This window comes from Salpingoeca rosetta (genome assembly GCF_000188695.1).
Source record: "Salpingoeca rosetta unplaced genomic scaffold supercont1.3, whole genome shotgun sequence".
Lineage (NCBI taxonomy): Eukaryota > Choanoflagellata > Craspedida > Salpingoecidae > Salpingoeca > Salpingoeca rosetta.
This window is the reverse complement of record NW_004754931.1, coordinates 1,870,226-1,882,156: the sequence shown is the minus strand read 5'-3', so window position 1 is coordinate 1,882,156 and position 11,931 is coordinate 1,870,226. Positions and strand designations below refer to the sequence as shown.

Genomic DNA, 11,931 nt, shown 5'->3' with positions numbered 1-11,931 from the left:
CTCTGGGACGCGCAACAAACGGAGCATGTATTGATGTATCTCAGCACATGGTCACTGTTTCTGTCACTCTACACCACCGACATGTTTTCACGCCTGTCCTTCACTGTTTTGACCCAACTGCTATAGAGTGTGAGGAGGGCAAGTCCCAGGATTTGTCTGGACAATACAGCTGCAAAGACGGCGAGGTCGGTGCTCTGGGAGCCGGTTGCTTCTGCGCGTGTGCGTGTGTGTGTGTGTGTGTGTGTGTGTGTGTGTGTGTGTGTGTGTGTGTGTGTGTGTGTGTGTGTGTGTGTGTGTGTGTGTGTGTGTGGGTGTGTGTGTGTGTGCGTGTGTGTGTGTGTGTTTGTGTGGTTGCACGCGTGCTCGTCGTCGAGTCCATTCCAAAGCGAATGTTTATTGATGCTGGAGCTTCTTATCTCTGTCCTTTCGTCCTCGCTAGGTGTTCTGCCTTGACACGGGTTATGGCGAGAGTGTGCCGGTGACACCCACATCCGACCGCCTCTGCACACAGTGCCAGCCAGGTACGAATGAACTGTGCATTGTGCACAGGTGTTCCTGTAAATTGTCGCTGGTCTTCTCTGTCTCGTTTGAATTCACCACACACACATGTACACACATATGCACACACACACACACACATACACACATAGGAACACGGTGGACGACGACTGTGCTGCCAACTGGCGAAACGGTTGGTGTGTGCACAGCGTGCTCGTCAGGAACGTATCAGGACAAACCGGGACAGACCAACTGCATTTCCCAGCCATCGTGCGACCCAGGCACCTACATTCTCAGGGTGTGTGCGTGAGCGTTACAAGATGTTCATGTATGTGTGCATGTGTGTGTGTATGTGTGTGTATGTGTGTGTATGTGTGTGTATGTGTGTGTATGTGTGTGCATGTGTGTATGTGTGTGTATGTGTGTGTATGTGTGTGTATGTGTATGTGTGTGTGTGTATGTGTGTGCATGTGTGTGTATGTGTGTGTATGTGTGTGTATGTGTGTGCATGTGTGTGTATGTGTGTGTATGTGTGTACCACTCACATACACGCACCCCCCCCGCATTGCTCCGCGATTGTCGAGCAGGAGGACGTCTCGTTTAAGCGCGAGTGCCGCGCATGCAATGGCGTCACAGAGTACCAGGACGAGGTAACATAACACAAGAGAGAGAGAGAGAGAGAGAGAGAGAGAGAGAGAGAGAGAGAGAGAGAGAGAGAGAGAGAGAGAGAGTGTGTGTGTGTGTGTGTGTGTGTGCGTGTGTGTGTGTGTGTGTGTGTGCGTGTGTGAGTTGGGTGCGGCAACGTGTGTGTTTTCGTGCGCTCATATCTGTGTGTGTGTGTGTGTGTGAGCAGTCAAACCAGTACGAGTGCAAGCGCGTGACGGTGTGCACGTCCTCGGAGTACGAGGTGGAGCCGCCAACAGCAGAGCTGGACCGCCGCTGCAGATCATGCGAGCTCGGCATCACCTTCCTCGATGCCGTAAGTGGTGACCTTGCGTGTGCAACTGTACACAATTGCGTTTCATGCGTTGCGAGAGCCGTTTGCACCGTTGCATGTGTGGTGTTTCTGTGGTGCAAACTTTGAAACACCGCCCACACCGATCCATCTATCCACTTCTCCATTTACTTCTCCATTTACTTCTCCATTTACTTCTCCATGAACTTCTCCATGAACTTCTCCATTCACTGATCCAAATATCACACCTGCTCCAATTATTTGCAGGCACTGCAACAATGTCAGCCCGTCACAGAGTGTGCACCAGGAACAGTTGAATCCGAGGAACCGACACTCGTTTCCGACAGGGAGTGTCGTGCTGGTGCGTTGTCATTGATTTATTCCTGTGTGGATTAAGGACAAGCACGTCAAGAATGCTGTCTGGCGCCATCACATGCAAAGCACACACTGAAGTGAAATCAACTCTTTTACAACCACCCAACACACACATACACATACTCACACACACATCACTGCGCACGCACATGTTTGCAGAGACATTCGCGTGCACAGACGGGCAGCAGGACGGAGATGGCCCCACGTGCGCGTGCAGCGTTGACCACTGTCACACCTGCACGAAACAGCCGCTCTCCGAGGACAAATACGGCGCCATTCTCCTGCAGGTCAACCGCCATCCCCAGCTCTCCACGCTCGTGCGCCCATGCCAGCAACTCGGCCCACAAGGTGTGTTTGTTTGGTTGCGCGTGCGTGCACGCTTGTGTGCTCATGTGCAGCCGTACCGCTTACCCATGTGGTCATCTTTGATATGCCAAACCAACGCAACTTGCAGATGATTACGTTGCGGGCTGTGTGACTGAATGTCGCAATGAAACGGATTGCACTGCGTTCTTTGTCGGTGTCAGCGGTGCCGAGGAAGGCATCTGCTGCCTCTACTCGTCCTTCTCCGCCATTGGATCGTACGTACATGGCAGTATGGTGTGCGTGTGTGCTGTGTGCCTGAGTTGCCTTGTGTCTGTTGCCATTGTGTCGTTTGGGGTGCGATGTGGGCATGCTGCGCACACCTTAATGTGGTATCGTGCACACACACACACACACACGCACACACACACACACACACGCACACACGCACACACACACGCACACACACACGCACACACACACGCACACACACACGCACACGCACACGCACACACACACACACGCATACGCACACACACACGCACACACGCACACACACACGCACGCATACGCACACACACACACGCACGCACATACTCACTCGTCACTCGTTCTCCACACTCTTCTGCAACCGCATTTCACTCGACTGTCACACCAGGTACAACCGGCCCGGTGGTTCATTTTACGCACTCTCACAGTGCGATGTGTGTGATGATGGCTACTTCAAGTCAGGCATCGGCTGTCGAAGTGAGTGCTCACCCGTAATGTCTGTGATTGTGAGGTGTTGCATTGCCCGTTGTGTGACGCGAAGAGTTTCTTCCCTTCCCTGACACACACGCATGCCAAAACATTTCCACATGCAAGAACACACAGGCTCTCAACCATTGGCTCTGGCTCCACTAACTCGCACTTGTGCACACACCCATTTGCTCATTTACACGTCCTTTCCTTCACATCACCCCCTCTTTCGCAGAGTTGTCTGTACCGCCAAGCGTGGGACAAGCGGAGCAGGCAATCACGCTGCCGCTCACAGCGACGTTGGGCACGGAGGTTGCTCGTGTAAACGCAACGGTGGAAGCGGGCTATGGGCCCCTTTCCTTTACGCCGACGCGACCGAGCGAGGTGTTTGCAGTGAACGCGTCGACTGGCGTTGTCACGCTAATGCAGCCGCTGGCCGTCGCCTCCGCCATCTCGATCACCATCGCAGGTATGCTGCCGTGCTTTGCCGCAATGCGCAACAAGCGCGCGTTCGTGATTGTGTGTGTGTGCGTGTGCGTGTGCGTGTGTGCGCGTGCGTGTGCGTGCGTGTGCGTGCGTGCGCGTGCAAATTCGTGATTGTGCGTGCGTGTGCGTGCGTGCGCGTGCAAATTCGTGATTGTGCGTGCGTGTGCGTGTGTGCGTGCGTGCGCGTGTGCGCGCGTGCGTGCGCGTGCAAATTCGTGTGTGCGCCGCTGCCCTTTTCATGGTGGTGATAGTTTCCATCAGGCTCTTATGGGTTCTCGCTTGACTCAGCTCACTCACCACCCTCTCGTGTTTGTTACTCTGCGTCTCCCCACGCACTGCAGTTGCGGATGCGCGGGAGGAGTGTTTTGCGTTGAACGAGGCGGGCACCGATGTCACTATCACTGCAGGAGGATGCGTCTCACACACCACCTTGAACATTCAGGTGCGTGTGTGCTCTCATAACCCTATAACCATCATAAGCAGTTTGACGTGACGAGCTTGCTTCGTTCTTTGTTTTCCCCTGCGTCAATGACACATGTCCCTTTTCCGCTGCAGCTCTGCTTCTTCTTTGCGTGCAGCTCAACAACATCCACACTCACAATCAACAGCACCGCCAACGGCGACACCTACAACCTTACACTGTGACTGCTCACCAACAACTTTACACACTACCCACCACCTTCACCACCGCGACCTCACATTGTTTGCCTTTGTGTCGCACCAAACAGATTGCAGTGTTTATTGACTGCCCCAAGGACGAGAGCTACTACCTGGCGCCGGAACTGGATGCGCTTGAGGTGTCGTGGACACCACCGCGCCTGCCGTCCTTCCTCTCCCTCGACGTACACAACAACACACCCGCTCCACCCGTCTCCTTTGGCGAGGGCATCCACACGGTCGAGTACATCGCGGGTCCGCTGGACGTTGGCGGCAACCTGCAGTGCGTGTTTGACGTTGCGCTCCGCTACGGCTTCTCCATCCTCGTGGAGAGCATTGGCCACGCCACCAGCGGCCCGCTGCTGCAGGACTTTCTGCTCGCCGACGCCAACCTGGTTGATGGCGGTGCTCGCCCGCGCGGCTTCAGCGGCGACATCATCTCCCGCCCACTCGCCATTGGCCTGCAGTCCAAGCCAGGCCTCCCCTTCACCATCTTCACACGCAACAGCGTCCAGGGCCGGGTTGTCGTGCAGCTGCAGTGGTGCACGAGCGGTAGCGTGCCGAGCGACCCGGCCGCGTTTGTGAACGGCACCACCACCGTCAAGCTGCTGCAGCCAAGCGACCCGCTCCTGTCGGCGTCTCTTGTGTTCACCGATCGCGGGTCTGGCGTGACAGACGATGGCCGCTGCTTCCGTATCGCTGCGGAATCCTCGCCCGTTGCAGGCACGCTCTCGTTCTCGGGGGTGGACATTGCGTTCACGTACACCGGTCCCGCGCGCGCCCGCCGCTCGCCGTCATCGCCCAGCGTCACCATCAGGGACTATGCCCCACGCGAGCCAAACTTTGTTGTGGTGCAGTTTGGCACCGAGGACGGGTCGCCACTTGACGACAACAGCGGCCCGTTCCTGTCGCAGGAGGACACCATCGCCCCACGCTGGCTCAACTGCCCAACCGCACCCGTGGTCGCGCACGCACTGCCGGGTGAGGCAACTGCCGTGGCCGATTGGGAGGAGCTGGTGGCTGTCGACAACGTGCAGGTGGTGGAGACGCATGCGACACACATGCCGGGCGACAGCTTCTCTGTCGTGCAGTCCCCACACACGGTCACATACACGGCATCGGATGGCACGCTATCCACGGAGTGCACGTTCCAGGTGGAGGTCACCTTCGATCCCATCACCGCTGATGTCGTGGCCACCTCGGATGCCGTCTTCTCCGTCTCTCACCAGGTCCTGCCGCTGCTGCACACGCAGACCTTCACCCACCACCTGATTGGCGGACCAAACGACACGTCCCTTGCGTCATTCACACTGGACGCCGCGTTTGTCACTGCCATCCGCTTCACGGTGCTGCCGCCGCCTGGGGAACACTTCTTTGTGCGAACGGTGGCAGGCGCCGAGCGCGGCCAGCTGGAGGTCGACTTTGTGTTTTCCGTCGCCGGTGCATCTGTCGCCCTCGATTCGCTCGCGTTTGATGATGACGCGGTTGTGGCGTATGAGCTGGGCCAGTTTGCGCTGGACACGACACCGGCTGCTGATGGCTTGGATGCCGACGAGCTACAGGACTCCCTGGCACCCAAGGGCACCATCGACCACGCCCACGTGCTCGTGGATGGCAGTGCAGGCGTGATTGTCGTGCGCGGAACAGCAACAGACACGTTCAGACGCGGGTTCTCCTTTGGTACGATGTCGTTGCAGGTGTCGTTCCCGCTGGGCCGCAACTTCACCTCCCTCGCGCAGGCATTGACGGGCAGTGGCGGTGGTGGTGGTGGCAGCGCTGCTGCGACTACACCGGCCATGGCGCTTGGGACCAACACCACGACGACGACAACAACGACACCAACAGTGCCGACCATGACAGCATCAATGCCAATGACGACGGCGGCAAATAGCTCAAACACAACAGCGACTGGAGGCGTGGCGAGCTCAGCAACAACAGCCGTGCCGTCAACAAGTACAGCTACTGCCGCTGCCGAGACGCTGCCCTTTCTCATGCAGAGCGGGTCCTTCTTGGGCTTCAAGGTGTTTTTACCTGCGAATGACCCCGATGATCCGAGAGGCTTCCTGTCGCTCCTGGATACGCAGGCGCCGTTTTTCCGCCGCTGCCCCTTCAGTCTCCACCGCGACATTGACGTGGTGCTGGCCACCGTCCCCAGAGAACCGCATGCCATCGCCAACTGGACGCTGCCCGTTGTTGACGACAACCGCGGGCGTGACCAGCTCACCCTGACGTCCAACGTACCTGCTGGCGGCGTGTTTGCACTGCAGGCGCCGGGCGATGCGCCATACGCCGTGCAGTACACGGTGGCGGACCTGTTTGGCAACACGGCCACGTGCGACTTTTTCGTTGCTGTGCGTGACTTTGAGGCGCCGCGTGTGCTTGTGGTGGACGATGTGGTGGTTACACTTCCATCTGCGCCATACTCCCCTGGGCACGCCGTGCTGGCCACGGTGACCCCAGAACAGGTGCGAGCCGCCACCAACACCACAGACAACAGCGGCGCATTCACGTGGACGGCGCCCGCCACGGCCCTTGCCCTGGGCACGGGCGAGACTGACGTGATGGTGGAAGCAGAGGACGAGTGGGGGAACAAAGGCAGCGCTGTGGTGCGTGTGCGTGTCCTTGACACCACACCGCCCACGCTGTTCTGCAATGACCCTTCCCCTGTGGTGACGCCCGGCGTGCAAGCGGAGGCAGCGGCGGTTAACTTCACTGCGCCATCGTATGTGGACAACGTTCCCACAGCGGCCACCCTGACATACTCGCATGCGCCAGGAAGCCTGTTTCCTGTCGGCACGACACACGTGAACGTGACGGCAACAGATGCCAGCGGCAACGCCGCATTGTGCGTGCTGGCAGTGGAGGTGATCCCCTTCCAGGCCGCCACGGCCCCGGACAACACCAACATCGTGGCGGGCGCCTCTGGCGGCGGCGCCTTCTTGCTTGTGCTGCTTGCTGTGTTTGCCGCGCTGTACTACCGGCAGCGCAAGCGCATGCGGCGCCCGCAGAACTGGGACGAAATCTTCGAGATGATTGAGCAGTTCAAGGGGCGGAAGGACGGCAGCGACGGGCCCGTGGTCCCGCGCGAGCTGAACCGCGCCAACATCAAGCTGCTGGAGGAGCTTGGCAAGGGCGCGTTTGGCATCGTGTACAAAGGCCTGCTGACGGAGGCACCGATCCCGGGCTACCTCGTGGCGTGCAAGAGCCTGCACGCCAAGGCAACCGCTTCCGAGCGCATCGAGTTGATGGAGGAGGCAGCCGTGGTGGCGCAGTTTGACCACCCAAACGTGCTGCAACTCATCGGCGTCGTGTCTGTGGGCAAGCCCGTGCTGGTGGTGCTGGAGTTTATGGAGTACGGCAGCTTGCGCTCGTATGTGCAAGACAACGACGTGGACGAGGCCACGCGGCTGTTGTTCGCTGGCGACTGCGCCGAGGGCCTCAACCACGTGCACAGCAAAGGGTTTGTGCATCGTGACATTGCTGCGCGCAACATCCTCGTCTCCAGCGAGCGGCGGTGCAAGGTTGCAGATTTTGGGCTGGCGCGCGACACGGAGGAGAGCGACTACTACCGCTCGCGTGGTGGCCAGCTTCCCGTTCGCTGGTCCGCGCCTGAGGCCCTCGAGGATCGCAAGGTCAGCACAAGGGGAAGTAGTGGGTTGGGGATATTGGGGGAGAGAAAGGAATCGGATGCCCTTGGATTGAGCTGTACGCGTTATGTTTGTTTGTTTGTGTGTGTGTGCGTGTATGTGTGCGTGTGTCTGCTGCAGATTTGAAGCTAGTTGTTGCTGTCCCTCACGCTTTGTTGCGGTACCTGGTTGTGTTTTTCCCCACAGTTCACGCGGGCGACCGATGTTTGGTCCTTTGGAATTTTGTGTCACGAGATCTGGACACGCGGCAAGATGCCGTATGACGGCTGGGGAAACCAGAAGGTGCGCTTGTCACAGAAAGATGGTGGCTTCAGTGGAAGCAGCTTGACACACACACGCACATGCACATGTACATGTACATGGACATGGACATGGACATGGACATGGACATGGAGACGCAGACATACACACGCGCGCGCACAGACACACACACACACACACAGTACACAGACACAGTACTCACACACACACACACACACTGCCGTACGCTTGAGACCCATTGTGTCAGCGCTCGTTCACGCTGTTTTGTTTTGCGTGTATGCATGCAGGTCTGGGTGATGGTGTGCGACGGGTACCGTCTGCCCAAGGCCGAGACGTGCCGTGATGTGGTGTATGAGCAGCTGCTGGCGTGCTGGCACGCTGAGGCAGAGAGGCGGCCGAGTCTTGCTGATCTGGCGGCCTTCTTCCGCGATGAGTACGAGGCCTACACCGGCGAGTCGTTGCAGCCCAAAGACGAATACCTGGCCATCGGCGACACCCCACACAGCGGCACAAAGAAGCCACGCAGATCCCTCAGTGGGACACTGGGAACGCTGCTCAGCGGCTTCCGTCGTCGCTCGTCACAAGCTGGCATGGTCCACAATCCAGTCTACCAGGTGTGTGTGTGTGTGTGTGTGTGTGTGTGTGTGTGTGTGTGTGTGTGTGTGTGTGTGTGTGTGTGTGTGTGTGTGTGTGTGTGTGTGTCGGGGAGGGTTTAGCGTTGTCTATTTGCGGGTATGTGTGTGTATGTGTGCGGGGCGTCCCATGCCATCTTGGTTCTTGTTGGAACGTACAGACACTAGCTCACGCGTGCCGTGTGTCTGCTTCCTGTTCGTGCCCATCTCCACATCTACTTTGCATGAATTGCCTCTTAGGATGTTGAGATGTCACAGCTGGTTGAGGTGGCCGAGGAGGACGGTGATGGCTCTTGCCGACGTAACCAGGACCCACACCAGCTGTACGACATGGGTGATGGTGGCGATGCTGATGCTGCTGGCAACATTAGCATCGACAGTGATGATGATGGCCGTGATGATGGCGATGAAGCGAGGCAGTTGTATGATCTGGGAGACGTGGATGAAGGCGTGGGGCAGACTGCACTCACCACCAACGCTGCAAGCAGCCGGAGCGGCAGCACAAGCACCAGCGATAGAGACAGCGTTGACGACATGCCGCAAGGATTTGGCGACACCTTTGAGGAGCCCGTCACGCAGCAGGTGACGCCGACGAAGCGAAAGCACCGGGGAACCTCCGTTGTGGACGAGCACCCATTTGGCTTCAGCGACAGCAGCGCAAACGAGGATAATTTGCACAGCGACGACGACCTGCTGCTGTACGGCAATGTGGACACGCACCACAGACAGCGCGATGGCGACAGTGGTGGTGACGCGACAGCGGCAACAAACACGACCGCGCCCATCGCAGCCAGCGACGTTGGGCGGCGCGTGCGCGTACAAGGGTATGAGTGCCTGGGCACGATTGCTTTCGTGGGCAAGCACGCTACCAAGGGCACAGACCGCGTTGGTGTCATCTTGGACCTCCCTCGCGGGTTGAACAACGGTACCGTGGGTGGTGTGCAGTACTTTTCGTGTGAGCACAACAAGGGCATTCTGTGCGTTCCTGCCAAAGTGTCCCTGATGGATGACTGTTCGTGAGTGTCGTTAGTGTGGGTGGCTGAATGAGAATGTAGGTGTACGTTCGAGGTGTGTGTGCGTGCGCGAGTGTGTGTAGGTGTGTGCGTGTGTGTGTGTGTGTGTGCGTGCGTGTGTGTGTGCTTGAGGAAGAGAGTTGGGGAACGGTGGCGTGAGCAATGGTTTTGCGTTTGCTCGAGTTACATGGCACTTCTTCTGTTGACTCATTGTTCTTTTCCCTCTTGGTTACACCGTGTCATTGGACGCAGTTCTGTCGTCCTCTCTGTTATCCTTTCATTTATGAGACGCCTTTCTTGCTTGTTGTGTTTGGTCTGAGTTCTTGCGTTGATGACGCTTGCTTGGAGAGTGAAGTGGTGTGATGATAGTGATGTGGTGGAGCCTTGCGTCGTCGTGAAGCGTGTGCCGTGGCTTGATGTGTGCTGCTGCTGCCACTGGTTTGGTCAACAGTGCAATCAAGTCGCAAGCAAACATGCTTTCTTTATTGATTGCTGTGTAACGGGTGTTTGGTCAAGCAATGAGTTCATTCCAGTGACAAAAAGGATGCGGATGGGAATCATGATAGGAACATCTGCACAACAAGGTTTCATAACACAACGAGCCAGGTGTACAACTCGCAACACTGACGACTCAGCATGCGCTGGCAGGAGTCGATTGCTGTCGCTTTCCAACTGTCTCGTAAGGTGGTGATGAATTCTTGATGTCGTAGTCGCCTGCATCCCAGTCGTGTGCATGCATTCTTCCACCATCGCTTTCTTGGTGTCCAACATCGTACACGGTTGCGTTCCATTGGTGAAGTCCTGCAACAAGCAAAGTGCACCGAATGGGAAACCACAGTCAAGGAGCGTGGGGTAAATGGGTGAGTGCACGAACACGCGATCAACACAGACAACACACATGTGGCATCACTCTTCGTCAAGCACGTGGTGCGACAAGTGCACAAGCGCACGTACATAAGCACAGACACACACATGCACACAGACAGACAGACAGACACACACACAGCCAGATAGACAGACAGACAGACTCACTCACATACATGCACATATGGTGAACCTCACCCCGCACGTCGCTCCCGTCACTCATCGTTGAGTGCCGTCTGCCCGGTCGCCGCCCTCCAAGCCCAACATGCGTCTCGCGCATGTTCACATTGGGATAGACCGCCTCAACCACGTCGTAATCGCCCTCGCCAGAAGACCGCACGGTCACTGGTATGGGATTCTCTGCATATGCTTGCGGGCCTTCTTTGACAACGGCAACACGCCGCTTGCTTCGACACCGCCACCGCACAATCACCACAACAACAATGATGAGCATGACCACACCACCGACTGCGCCGCCCACGATCACTGCAATGGGCACAGCCGTCGTCGAGTTGGTCGACGCGGAGCGGTCGCCGTTGGGGCCATCCACCTGGTCGCACGGCTGCAGCGACGTGCAGTCAAAGTTCTCGTAGCAAAAGTCGGTTGACCCAATCGGCACGCGGGGGCACTGGCAGAACTGCTGGCCGCTGGCAGTGAACGCGCACACGCCGCCGTTCTGGCACAGAGTGCAGTCCGAGACAGTAAACTGGTCTGGCACGGTAAAGGTGACGGTGGCAGCAGCGGTGGTGGAGACAGAGGCGTCGCCGCGGGGGAAAGGAACCTCGTCGCAGGGGCTCAGGTTGGTGCAGCGGGCATCCTCGTAGCAGCGCTCAACACCGCCCTGGCGCACGCGCGGGCACTCGCACGTCAGCTGGGCCGGACGACGTCACAACGCACGTCCCGCCGTTCTCGCACTGCGAGCAGTCGTCGATGACGTCGCTGTCCGGAACCGTGTACGGCACCTCAGGGCGGGTGGCAGGCGTGGACGTGCTGGAGCCCGTGGCATCGCCACGAGGGAACGGCACCTGGTCACAGGGGAGCTGCGAGGTGCAGTCGGCGTTCTCGTAGCACAGCTCGAAGCGGCCCTGCTGCACGCGTGGGCAGTCGCACGTCACCTGGCCAGTGGGTGTCCTCACACACGTTCCGCCGTTCTGGCACTGGGAGCAGTCGTTGATCTCGTCATCGTCGGGAACCGTGAACGTCACAGTGGCCAGCGGCGATGTCGTCGTGGTTGTGGTCGTCGTCGTCGTCGTTGTCGTGGTGGTGGTCGTGGCTGCCGTGGTCGTGGACAAGGTGGTGGTGGTCGTGGTGGTGGTTGTGGTGGTGCTCCCGTCCACGCACTCAAAGTTGGTGTCGTCGACGCGGCGGCAAAACTGGCCCTCAGAGCAGGGCGAACCATCGCACGGGTTGAGCGTGGTGGTGGTGGTGGTGGTGGTGGTGGTGGTTGTGGTTGTGGTGGTTGTGGTTTTTGTTGTTGTTGTGGTCGTTGTCGTGGTCGTGGA

At 58.1% G+C, this 11,931-nt stretch overlaps 2 protein-coding genes across 2 annotated transcripts in view; one reads left to right on the top strand and one right to left on the bottom strand.

Annotated features, from left to right (window-relative positions):
• PTSG_01974 (TK/RTKC protein kinase) overlaps positions 1-9,691 on the top strand; it is a 12,983-nt gene extending 3,292 nt beyond the window's left edge. The window contains exons 10-24 of the mRNA XM_004997902.1: positions 127-185; positions 440-521; positions 651-796; positions 1,086-1,148; positions 1,352-1,477; positions 1,721-1,814; positions 1,988-2,176; positions 2,283-2,409; positions 2,790-2,878; positions 3,105-3,338; positions 3,697-3,797; positions 4,084-7,644; positions 7,846-7,941; positions 8,208-8,534; positions 8,793-9,691. Coding sequence (XP_004997959.1) covers positions 127-185; positions 440-521; positions 651-796; positions 1,086-1,148; positions 1,352-1,477; positions 1,721-1,814; positions 1,988-2,176; positions 2,283-2,409; positions 2,790-2,878; positions 3,105-3,338; positions 3,697-3,797; positions 4,084-7,644; positions 7,846-7,941; positions 8,208-8,534; positions 8,793-9,572 — 6,074 coding nt within the window. The 3' untranslated portion in view covers positions 9,573-9,691. The remainder of the gene's footprint in view (positions 1-126; positions 186-439; positions 522-650; positions 797-1,085; positions 1,149-1,351; positions 1,478-1,720; positions 1,815-1,987; positions 2,177-2,282; positions 2,410-2,789; positions 2,879-3,104; positions 3,339-3,696; positions 3,798-4,083; positions 7,645-7,845; positions 7,942-8,207; positions 8,535-8,792) is intronic.
• Positions 9,692-10,037: 346 nt separating this feature from the next.
• The window catches only part of PTSG_01973 (protocadherin gamma B6), a 4,300-nt gene continuing 2,406 nt past the window's right edge, over positions 10,038-11,931 (bottom strand). The window contains exons 2-4 of the mRNA XM_004997901.1: positions 11,392-11,702; positions 10,628-11,300; positions 10,038-10,366 (exon numbers count right to left, since the gene is read on the bottom strand). Coding sequence (XP_004997958.1) covers positions 10,197-10,366; positions 10,628-11,300; positions 11,392-11,702 — 1,154 coding nt within the window. The 3' untranslated portion in view covers positions 10,038-10,196. The remainder of the gene's footprint in view (positions 10,367-10,627; positions 11,301-11,391; positions 11,703-11,931) is intronic.